Source organism: Homalodisca vitripennis, chromosome 8, assembly GCF_021130785.1.
Source record: "Homalodisca vitripennis isolate AUS2020 chromosome 8, UT_GWSS_2.1, whole genome shotgun sequence".
Taxonomy (NCBI): Eukaryota; Metazoa; Arthropoda; class Insecta; order Hemiptera; family Cicadellidae; genus Homalodisca; species Homalodisca vitripennis.
The window spans coordinates 43,002,255-43,014,699 of NC_060214.1; the positions used below are offsets into that span (position 1 = coordinate 43,002,255).

Here is a 12,445-nt window from a genome sequence, read left to right on the forward strand (position 1 = left end):
CAGTCAGTTATATTTGTAAATTAACCATAAAAAACTTCCCAATGCTCAAAAAATGTTTCAGCGACCTTGCAGTTTCAACAGACTGTCAGGAGAACTTACTAGAGAGCCAGCTCACATCATTCTGGCTTCTTACATCCACTCCACGTATTTTTAACGATTGCCATTGAGTTGGATTGGGAACTGAGGTCTCATAAACTGTTACTAATAATCTGAGGGATCATGCGCATATTGTGTACGAAGACTGTTTCATCAGTTTCCACAGATAGTGAAGGCGGTAGCCTCTTTGGTATTTCTTGCAAAGTTTCAACTAGCAGAGTTGTGCCATTGCATGATTTTTGGAAATGGAATGGCTCATTAAGCAAACGAATTACAAGCTTTAGCTTTTGAAGCACATGAAGTAAATACAAATTGATTGGCAGGTAGTGGTATTTTAAAATCTTAAACATGTTAGTGAAAAGTGTTTTCATGATTCTACCACTGAAATCGATACATTGCTAATTTACAACCTCAGTAGAGGGGTGCTATAATGGAAGGACTAAGCTATTATATGTTGCAAGGACGTTCCTTGAGGCAAGGATGTTCCTTTAGAACTCATATAGTTTATGTTTGGGTAAATGTTTCGTTCCTAGGATCAAGCGTGCGAAGAATTTCTAGGTTATTTATATTTGAGATGAGGCCAAATCTTTCAAAAAGGGGTAAAATAACGCATTAATGGACATATGGCTCAATTATCTCTTCGGTTTCCACGTGGTATTTAGTTTCTTGTAGGCTATGTGTATTATAAATGGGTCAAAATGGGTTTGTTTAGTTTTAAAGATTGCGATATATTGTGATTTAATGTTTATTGAAATTATTCTATATATATTTATATATATATATATATATATATACACACAGTTGGATCACATTATTGCAATAAACCCAGGTGCTTAGCATGCAACATGTGCTCTACTTCAAAAACATTTAAAAGTAGTTCTACTAAAAACATCGTAACATTATATTTGAATACTTATCATGTGACATCAAAAAGATATTGTTTATCAAATTCAGCTACAAGTTAAGCGCTAAAAAATTACATTGGCTTCCTTAGAACAAGAATGACAGGGCACTGTATTCAATATAAACATAAAAAGGACAGAGCAACCTGTAATGGTATATGGCATAAAATATAATTTAAATTCTGAAGAAACATATTCGGTGAAACCAGTTAGGCATATATCACAAAATTTAAGTACAAACAAGTCTTAGAACCATGGAAACAAGCACATTAGCTCGACACCAAGTCTAAATTTCCAAATGGATTAAATTTAAGATGACTTAGTCAAAAAAGTTAATTTTATAAAATCAAATCATATGTTTACTATAATTCCTAATCCTTTATTTTATTTTCATCTGCTGCGTTGATTTTAATGTTTATTGGAATCTTATACCCATATTTATCATGTTTAATTTCCTGAAGGACGGTTTAAAACCGAATTATATAATTTTTTTCAATAATATCTTTTTCTTTCATATTGTAGGTCATATATATATAAGTTTAGGCTACACATATCCATAAACAATTCTTTTTTTATTGTAAACGTAATTAACCTGCAACCTAATTATTAACTGTTTACAACGGATTTTCTATAGTTAACAAATTCTTTAGAAACATGTCGTGATCATTAAATAATTGATTTTACTTACTTGTAATTGGTATAATTTTGAAATAAAAGCATGGAAGATAAAATATCAAACAATTAATTTATTTATACAAAGAGTTTAGTTAATTTACGAAAGTTTCCCTCAGTGGAAAACATTTTTGTCAGCCTCAAGTGTTTGTAACTAAGCAGGGACGTTTTGATTTCGTTTTAATTTCACCTCTTTTTTCTTCAACGTAATTTCTTTCACACTTTTTCTAAGTCGTGTTCTTCTTTCCTCTACTTTTACTTTATGTGCTAATGTCTTCTAATTTTTATGTAGTCAATATCAACAGAAAGGTATAATTTTTTTTAAATAACGCTATTAAAAAAAAAAAATTAAATATTATCAAGTTACTTTTACTTTATTATTGTAAACCATACTATTATAAGTTTTGATAGAAGAATCCATTTTGAAAGTTCCACGTTATTGAGTACTAGATAGTTTTATTATAATTATTGTCAGTAAACTAGGGTGGTTATCGAGTACAACTCCTATTCATAGTATTAAATATTATTATTAAAGGAAAATTTTATACTACTTTCCATTTTGATCGGTTAGATTGGATAGAACGAAATCATATAATTACAAAACTTATAAACATAATCAATATACATTCTGATTATAAGCAACAAGTGCCATTGTTGTAATACTATCCGCTGGAGAACTCTACTCTGTGAATATTTACAGATAATAAACCAGTTGAATTGATAATTTCAACCACAAATGCAATATTGTAACAATGTGAAATGATGAAGGATATTGATGTGATATGGTTGAGTTGTTTCATACACAGGTTGCATTAATCTAGCGATAATTTACGCCAGAGAGCGACATTTCAGTGAACACAACATCCTGTATTATCCAACTGAAGCTTCACTAAATCTATAAAACTGTAGCTTTGCCAGGAGCAACCCAAAGTTTACCGAGTCAAAGGCCTGCGAGAAATCCAGCGCAGTCATCAAGCTCTCCAAACCCTTATCTTTAGCTGAAAGTATATCATCAGCCACATTGAGTAGGGCTGAACAAGTGCCTAAACCCTTGCCGAAAACCTGACTGAGACTCCGGCAGCAATCCCTCATACTCCAAAAAACGAAACTAACTGTTCTGAAACTGTTATTGAATGTACTAGCCTAGTTGGAAAGAAATATACAGAAAGTGGCTCTGGAACCTAGCTCTGTGTAAAATTATTATTACCTGTAAAAGTTGTAGTTTAGTTTTTCTTTGTTGATTTTGACTTATAAGGTAGAGTTTGATCTGAACTCACAGGAGAGAAATTAAACACAAAAGAAGAATTACATATTTATCTAAATTATAATAAAGATCCTCATAACATTTTAAATAGTAATCTGAAAAAATAACACAAATCCAATTTTTGAAAAAAAATTAAATATTAAAATACAGATTTACTTATTAAGAAAATTACAACTGTTGTAATTTAAATTTAACATATGTTTAAAAAGGTCCACATGTGTATATCTAATTGTTTATTATTTATTTATTTATTTAGAGGTTAATGTACACTGATGATGGTTAAAAACCGAAACACGTGTAAGTATATAAAAAGTTTTGTAATTTTAAAGGGTTTTAGTTATTTTCATTACATTAATACTTGATTTTAGTTTCTCGAAAAGAGCTTCTGGATGTCCACAGCTATCATTAAAAACAATAAATTTTAATCCAATGAGGAAACTTTCTCTAATGCCAATTAATACCGAAAAGGCTGTTATAAAAACAAAAACTTTAGTAAGGGATTGACAAATTATCTGTGTGTCCATAACCGTAACGGGAAAACACACTGACCTATGGACAATTAGGTATAATTTTTTTTGTATGACAACACTGAATTCATATTACGGTTACTTATCACTCCATGAAAATCGGCTGGGGATTAGTGAATATTTTTACATTTTTTTTAAGGTTAAACCTCGATTGCAACAGGAAAAAATAGGATATTATCAAAATTTGACATTTAACACATGTATTCCAACAGTTTCAACACATAATAATATAATGTTGTGGTGGCATAGTGAGTAGACATTTCAGTTATTAAAATACGAATACGTATCGCAGGTTAATAAGTCAAATTTGAATGCAGTATATGGTGAGATATTTCAATAAATATTTCATCATCCGCAAAGTTCCATAAAACTTCATTTCTACATGTAATGAATTCTATGATTGTCAATGCTTAATCATAGAATTGGGCTCAGTGTCGTTAGTGCCTATCACTCAGTAGCTTGACAAAATGTCTCATTTGTTCACTGAGGGATTTAAAAATATATTTGCCGTATCTGTCATTCTACCTGTTAATACATCAAGCTAAGGGCTTGAAACATTGCATTAAAACTCAGTAAGGCCTGTTACGCGACACGCAGTGTGACATATTTTTATCTCGTAACATTAAGATTGTGGTGAAATTCCATATACACTTCAAATATTAAACTTGTTGTATACATTATTAACGAGATAAAACTTTTCTTAATAGTATTACAAAAATACGGTGCTTATAATTTTTATATAAGATTACAAATTATTTCCATTTTTCAAATGCCTAAAAAAGCTAAAAAATAATAAACACTGTGTGCGTAGTCATATTTTTTTATGGAGTTCCAATCCCAGTTTATCAGTTTTATGTTCAATAAAACGTTTGGTAGGGCCACTGGTAACACGGTCAAACTGATTCTTCACAGAGGTCTTTCACAATGTAGAATAATGTGTAAACAGCTTTAGATTTTTAATTTGTCCATACAACAAGTTCAAGGTTTTAGGGGATATAACGAAAATTTCATCTGCACATTACAGGGCATAAATTACTACGAGACACCGTCTCACTGAGAAATAAATATTTCATTTAGTAAATACATAAGGATGTTCAAAATATAGCAAAATATTAGAAGATTTGGCTTGTGGATCTGTCCGAAGTACCGAAGTATACATTTCACAAGAGATAAACTGCAAGGTTAAAATTTGGTGCAAAAACTCCATTTGTACAGTCTCTACATCCTTACATCCATGAATGACGTGAGCCTGATTAGATTATTTTTTACATCATAAAAACTATAAAAAATACACAATAAGCATAATTGGAACAAACATGATGTATTATAAAGATTAATTAATTCTGTAATATTCCTTGATACGTTATCAACACATGATGACGTTCCAATGTCCAATTAATTTCACTAATACAAAACAGTGCATGGCTTCTTTGTACTGTAGATATTTAATAGGGTTTGGTGATGGAAAAATTAATTGCTAGCAAGTACATATTATCAATTTCAACTAACTGGAATATAGAAGTTGTAAGTGTTTGGCAAACACTAAGCGTCCTCGCTAACCTAAATTAATACTGATATTAATATCATTATATAATTTTGGACATATTGTCTTAATCGCAAATTTGCCCAAACCAGAAGTGCTTATAAACGTCCAATACATCGAAATTGCGTTCGTAGTCGTAGGTAACGTTTATTATGCCAATAAAATTTAGGGTATATAAATAAAAAAAATGTTTCATAATGAATTATTTCCAATTTAATCATAGAAATGTGGCGTGTGATAAGGTTAAAATAAGAAATCTCTTTCATCACTCTTAATTTGTTATGAATTTTAATTAATCTTGTAAAATAAAACATTCATCTTTTCTAGAATTTTTAAATGTATATAATTTTCTGAGAAAAGTCTGAAGTGAGGTTTTATACATCATGAACCTGTTTCCAAATTATATCCTCTGTGTTTGCCGAGCTTTAGGTAGTTTGCCATTGAAAAGGATTTCAAGGGATGAAAATTTAAAATGTCTGAAGTTTTCTTTACCAGGATTCTTGTGGAATATAACACTTTTCATACTGCAAGTAATCTCTTGCATTCACCTCTATTTCATCATCATAAAATAAATGTTCATGCATGGAGAAAACAGTACCATTAAGTTCGCAGTGATCCTGGACGTACTTTCTCTGCAAATAATGGTGGTTGTCACATTCTTCAACTGCACCTGGAAGTACCCAAGGATTGTCGACATTTTTATTGGTGCGAATCTTCCGGGATCCTAAATACATAATATATATAATAAATATATATCATAAATTTATAATATACGGGAGGTGAAGATCATAGTAATGGTCACCGCGCTCTTCATTGTCCCTACGGTACAGTTCATGATCAGCCTCGCAAACATGGTAAACGATATGGAAGTGCCTGTAGTTATGAGTTATTTCAGCGTTCTATTCATGGACTGGACCAAACTTGTGTTTCTCCTTCATTTCTCACATGTGGCTCAAAGCACAGCCGTCGGTTTCGAAAAGGTTGACGTCAATATCAAAGAGGAGGTTTCTCATAACTTAAATCAACGGATCAAGATGGCTAATGGCCTGCCAGATGTTGAAGTTCTTCATACAACACGTATGTTACAAGTTTTATTTTGATAAGAACATCAACAGAAGCAGATGAAAGGATAAAAATATAAAATAGATTATATTTAAGATAGTAAAAATCAACCCGGGATGCAGGATGACTACAAATATATTCAAGAACTAATTTAAAAACATTCATCATATTTTGTTATTTTGAAATTTCCAATGAAATACACATGCTTCCTTAGAGAGTTTTATTGTGAGTGATACTTTCTATAAAGTATGACGTAATATTCAATGTGATGAAATAAATCACTTTGAAGTCACGTTAGAACATTGGCGTAAGGATCGTATAAAAGATAATAAGGATGAGGTGTCGTACCCTTGAAAAAAATATATATCACTTGTTTACGTTATTTTTGTTTTATGTGCTATTCTATTCGATAACTCACTACTCTAACTGAGTAATAATAAGAGACGTATAGTAAAAGAATATTATATTTGTAACTATGTATATTAAATGAAGTTATTAAAATTTTAATAATTAATTTTAGGAATGACATACAATTGCAAGTTCAAATTTAATTATAATTTTTCATATGGTTTTGTGTAAGTCAAACAAATATTACACAACCATTAAATTTTTTATTAAATTTCCAAACAAGGATTGTAAAAAATTGTAATAAGGCTGTATACATTACAACAATAAAGAATTACCTTCGTGTTAAATACGTTGCTAAGATTAGGCATTGAACCTAATACCTCAGTATCATTGAAACATACGTGTTAACCTCTTCGCATACTTTCTCAACTTTAAATTATGCAAAACTCGGGCTAATATTGGCCATGTCAGGCTAGTCCTATAACATAGAAGCATAAAAGAGTAAAAAAATCGACCTAAATTCTCTATAAACTCTTCAATTATATATGAGCAAAAGTAAAAAATCGGCTTCCTTTCGTTTTGTATAAGTTATAAAACCCTACATGCATTGCTGAGATTTTATGCGACATTTCAGTCTATAATTAATTTTAATTCCTCAGATATCGAGTGGAACGGACAAATAGAAAACCGTACAAAACTTAAATTGCTACATTCCTAACCAGATATTACTCCAGTCTTCCGGATGTGAAAGGGTTTTAGTGGTTTCATTAATAACATATTATGCATTACTATATTTGTATAGCCCTCAGTGAAATTATTTTCCTTTTAATCGATTATCTTTAAAAGGCAAGAAAATTCTTCTTTTTTTAAACAGTTTATTCCTTAACAACATAGGCGAAGAATCCACTTTATTCTCCAAATAACAGCTAAATCCCATCTGATTGTAAAATGTAATGTAATTAAACACTAAAGTCTAAAAAACTGCGGTAGAAAATATTCTCTAATTTTTTAGCAATTTGAAATTAATTTTTGAGTTTTTAAATTACAATCATTTGTATAATTGTACTTATTATTCTTACTTATAGTGTGAACAGTTTTAAACTGTTGAAAACTTATAGTAAATGACAAACAATACATCCGGAACTGGTTAAAATAGTAGTAATAATTGATTTATACGGGTTTTGAGCAGTTATAAATAAGCCACATCTTAAATATATGACTGCTCAAGAAAGGAAACAATCGTAAACCATATAGACAATAATAATAAACAAATAAACACAAGTGCGGCTCACTACAACTTGGATAATATATATTCTGGGATAGTCTAAAGAGGTTAACTTATATCATAAAATATAGTAGGAACTTTACCAAAAGTGTGTTAAATTTGAATTGAATAGTGAATATATTACAAGAACTTTAGTAATCGCTGTTTACCGGTTACATTGTTACACATGTATACACCCAGACTTATTCATTATCGTGACGAATTATGGCCAGTGCAAAAATGTTACCATTTTTAGTCGCTGTTTCTATGACTAGGCACTACACCGTCCAAGATCGAGAAACTGAAGACTCTGATGAACACCTACTGGATGCTGTGTGACGCCGTACACCAGGCTAAAAAATGACTTCCACTGCGATCAGCTGATGGCCGCTATGTTCTACTTATTTGTCCACGTCACTATCAAGTCCTACTTCTTCTTCTTGCACGTCCGAGCTGGTGAAGTGTTAGCCTTCATTACAGAATCTAACTGTAATGCTTCTGTGTACAGAAGCCGTCTGGGTACTGATGTCCATCTGCTACACATTTATACTGGTGAACTCAAGCACAAAAGTCGCTAAGGCTGTAAGTCATCTGTTGTGAAATCAACAGTTTATGATTACATTAATTAGTATTGTAATATGTAACCTTAGTATGTAAATATGTAATTTATTATGATATTACAGTCGAGGACATACGTGTATTAGTTATTATAATACCTGAAACAAATTATAAATTCCATCAAATGATCGAAATATTGCTATCCTTCCATGGTCGAAGATTCAGAAGAATCCGCAAAATGTAAGAACTAATTTGAATGTGTTGAATCTTTTCTTAACCAACCTCACGTAATTTACAATCCAGAGGGTAGGTATTAAATGCATTAAAATTTAAATTGCCAAATCGGAATTGCTTTTTTATGTCCTAATACTCATTACCATTATTTCAATATATACCGTAGTTAAATTAATTTAATTTTAAATTTTAAATTTAATTTAAGTTAAAAATGTCAATCCAAGGTATCTGTCATTCTTTTATAAGATGCGATCAAATCGGGAAATATTATATATGGAAAAAACAAGAAGTACATGACCCCATAAATAAATATTTCCAATTTATAGTGTGCCACCTGCAGAGCCTGTGTCAATATATTATTGGTATGAGAAATTCATCAATATATTTTAAGTTTCAAATTACTGATATATTTGCAGGCTGACAAGACAGTTGCAATTCGGTAAGCAAAGATCTGGACCTAAACCTTAGAAAAGAGGTAACGATTTTTAATCATTGTTGTTTATATGGAGTGTTTAATTATTGTACTTCTTATTAAAATAGAGAAAACTGTGTTATTTAATTAGGTTTTATAGATAGTTTAATGATAAAGGCTACTCTATATCTAATATTTAGTGTAACATGTCGAATTAAAATCTATTTGGGTCCCGGCGAACTTGTCCTGTGTAGAACGTTACTAAGAGAAAATGTGAATTTAATACTTTCTTCTATATGCAGAATATACCTAAGAAACAAAGATCTACTTTACTTATTGACTACTAGCTGTTACCCGCGCCTTCGCACGCAATTTTTAAAACTGAAGTCCTTATAAAAAGCAATTATGATGTAAAATGATGGGAGTCCTACAAACATTTTAAAACGTAAGTAGAAATACATCAGGTAGATATTATTATGTCCATGGTAAATAGTATCAGAGTTTAACTTAATTTTTATACAATGTTTCCACGTGTAGGAGCATTTCTGGTTCTAATTAATTATATACATAACGTCACAGCTGAATCTGCCTTGTAATCCCGATCAAGAAAACACAAATCTTGGATCACAAAGGTCTCGGAATCTTACTTTGGTCAAAAACCCGTATATTTCCAGTACTTGTCATATATTTCAGGTCTAAGATATTTCCAGTTACCATAGTAGAGTTTGCCATTCTTGTTCTGACGAAGAAACAATATATATATATATACTTACATAGGACCGAGATGCAATACTTCGGTTAAAAAGTTCCTACTTAAGACAGTTTAAATTCACTTACCTACTATGTCACAGGTAGACATATTGCCTCTATTAAAATACTATATACGTTCGATTATATAGTTCTCGGAAATCTATTTTGGTCAAAATCGTGTTGGCATAGTTGAGTTTGCTAGAACTGAAAAGCCTATTACGACCTAGGGGGAACTCCTACCTACTTCTTATGTACTTCCGGTATAAGTGGAAGATTTTTAATAAGGTTATGCAACATTCCAAAATAACAAATGTTATTAAAGTTTTGCGTTACACTTTTTTTCGACTGTAGCCAGGGAAAGAATGAAACGTTAAGGTATTTTAGTATTCATTTCTCTGTTTTTCCGTAAGCCAATGTTAAAATGTAATAAGAAAGAAAGAAAGAAAGAAAGAAAAACTTCTTTATTGAAGCGAATTAGGACCATATGGTCCTTTCTTACATTTAACCTCTACTAATAATGTAATGTAATGTTATATTATAATGTCAAGGAAGCCCACCAGTTTAAAGTAACTTATGTGAAAAACATTCATAACTTTATTCATTAAGGTTAGGTTTATAACAGTATTTAATGCATTAGATGATTTTAATTCGTCACTGGCGCAATCTGGAGTAAAATGTATATATTAATGTTTTATTTACTATCTGCTTTACACTACCGATCAAGCACTCTTTACTTATTAATAAAACTTAAATGTAAACAGATGTTTCAGAAATTTTGTCGAATTGTAGCTGTCAACAGCTGTGTAGTGCCAGTTTAATTTGAATTATGAAACTTTATTACGTTTCGTTCTTATCATAACATTCGAATGTAAACAAACTAATTTTTCAATTTGAATTCGACTTTATTTGGTGAAATGAATGTGTTATGGGTGGTAAAAAGCACTCACTCTATGTGTTTATTCAGACCAAAAGCTATACCTGTTCCAAATTTCAGCACAATCCGTATAGCAGTTTCATCGTGATTCGAGGACGAACATCTAAACATACGAACATCCAAACATCCAAATATCTAAACATTCAAACTTTTGCTTTTATAATATTATTGGGAAGATTTAGTTAAACCTATCTCTCGAGGGGGGCTGTAAAATTGTGCCTAAAATGTGAAATTTGACTGATACCATTAAAATCGAATATAAACATATAATGCTATTATTTGATATAGTTATTATTCACACCAAAGTTCAGACTATCATTCTTTGGAAATCGTGAGAGAAAATGTGTTTTGCCAACTTTTTGCGGAGCGTTAAGACGATACATGCCTCCGTTGATCTCCTGCAAATTACTATTGAACAAATTTAATGTATCTTCTATTTGATATTTCTATGTATTTGATTTAACACAAAGCGACCTAGGTTTTTGCAACACTCCTTTTTTGAAAAATTAATTTATTTTCTCCTAATATAAATAAATCATGCAATAAAATACTACTTTGTAATAAAATTGACGGCCTAATTAAAGTTTTGAACGGCATTCAAGACATTAAACTTGTTGAAAAATATCTTTATTTTATAATAAATCGGATTAAATTGGCCTTGGAAATGAATCAAAAGAATTCTTTGAACTGTTTTTAACTAAATTCTAACAAAACAAATTTTGAGAGGGCTTTCATGAAATCAATGACTAGATCTAACAATGCATGTTACACCAAATTTATTTATGACAACTCGCCATGGTGTAATTACTGTATTTATTTATGCTATTCGGAATACTTTTACAAACAGGTGGGAGTAAAGATTATAAATATCAGAACCGTACTTTGTCAAGCTCACTTCCAGCAAAACTTAAAAAATTCCTACTAAGATATTTCAGTACCAAGATAAGAGTTTAAATGGAGTTGAAATCAAAGTGATTTTTTTTATTGCCTTTAACTATGATTAAATCAGTCACTCAGTCCTTGTTTGAGTTTATTTCTCCAAATTAATTTGCAATTATTTTTCCAAAGACATGATATTTTAATTTTTCTCTACGATGCGTAAAAATAGAATAGAAAATTACAATATAAACATTTTTTGATCACATGCTTTGAGTCTTGTAATGGATTTCCAGCTGAAAGGGTTCCTGCTGCAGTTGCCTCACCACTACGTAAGATTCTCTGCTCGTGGCTTTTTCCAGATCCACAACGAGACTCTCACATCGGTACTTTGCTTCCCTTATATATCTTTATTTACACATTACATTGTCATTTAGTCCAGGAAAAAAATATACTTCCTCAAGAAACCACGAATTTCTTGATAATACGTGGTCTGTAAATGAAGTAATTAGACTGATTTTATCTACAAAAAACTTTCACTAATGTAAATATATCAAGTAGTTATGTGTTTCTAAACATTAAATATTAATCTCCTTACTCTATCATTGTCATTTCAGTGGTAACAGTCCTTTAACAAAACAAGTTTTTTTATATACATTTCAAATATTAGTGAGAATAATTGTAAAAAAGTTTATGCAATAAAATCTTTGGAATAAACTTGGCGGTGCTTTTACTGTAACATTTGAAAAATTTTAGAAAGTTTATGGTGACAATATTTTGATAAGAATTCAAGTTCTTAGATAAAGTATTTTCAGATGGGCGAGAGTTGGTTCTCAGGATAACCATCTTCTCTAGACCGTTATTATCAACAAGAGATGAAAAATGTTAAAAACCATAGATTTGGTGTGAATTTCGGCGTAAAAAAAATTTTTTTTTAACGATCGATTGTACAGTTTTGACGCAAGAATACAAAATGATAAAAAATTTCGCTAACTCAGTTCTA

The 12,445-nt window shown here is 30.7% G+C and overlaps 1 protein-coding gene across 1 annotated transcript in view; it reads left to right on the forward strand.

Annotated features, from left to right (window-relative positions):
• The first annotated feature begins 11,726 nt into the window (after positions 1 to 11,726).
• Positions 11,727 to 12,445, forward strand: part of LOC124368117 — a 56,017-nt gene continuing 55,298 nt past the window's right edge. Inside the window, exon 1 of the mRNA XM_046825391.1 lies at positions 11,727 to 11,828. Coding sequence (XP_046681347.1) covers positions 11,727 to 11,828 — 102 coding nt within the window. The remainder of the gene's footprint in view (positions 11,829 to 12,445) is intronic.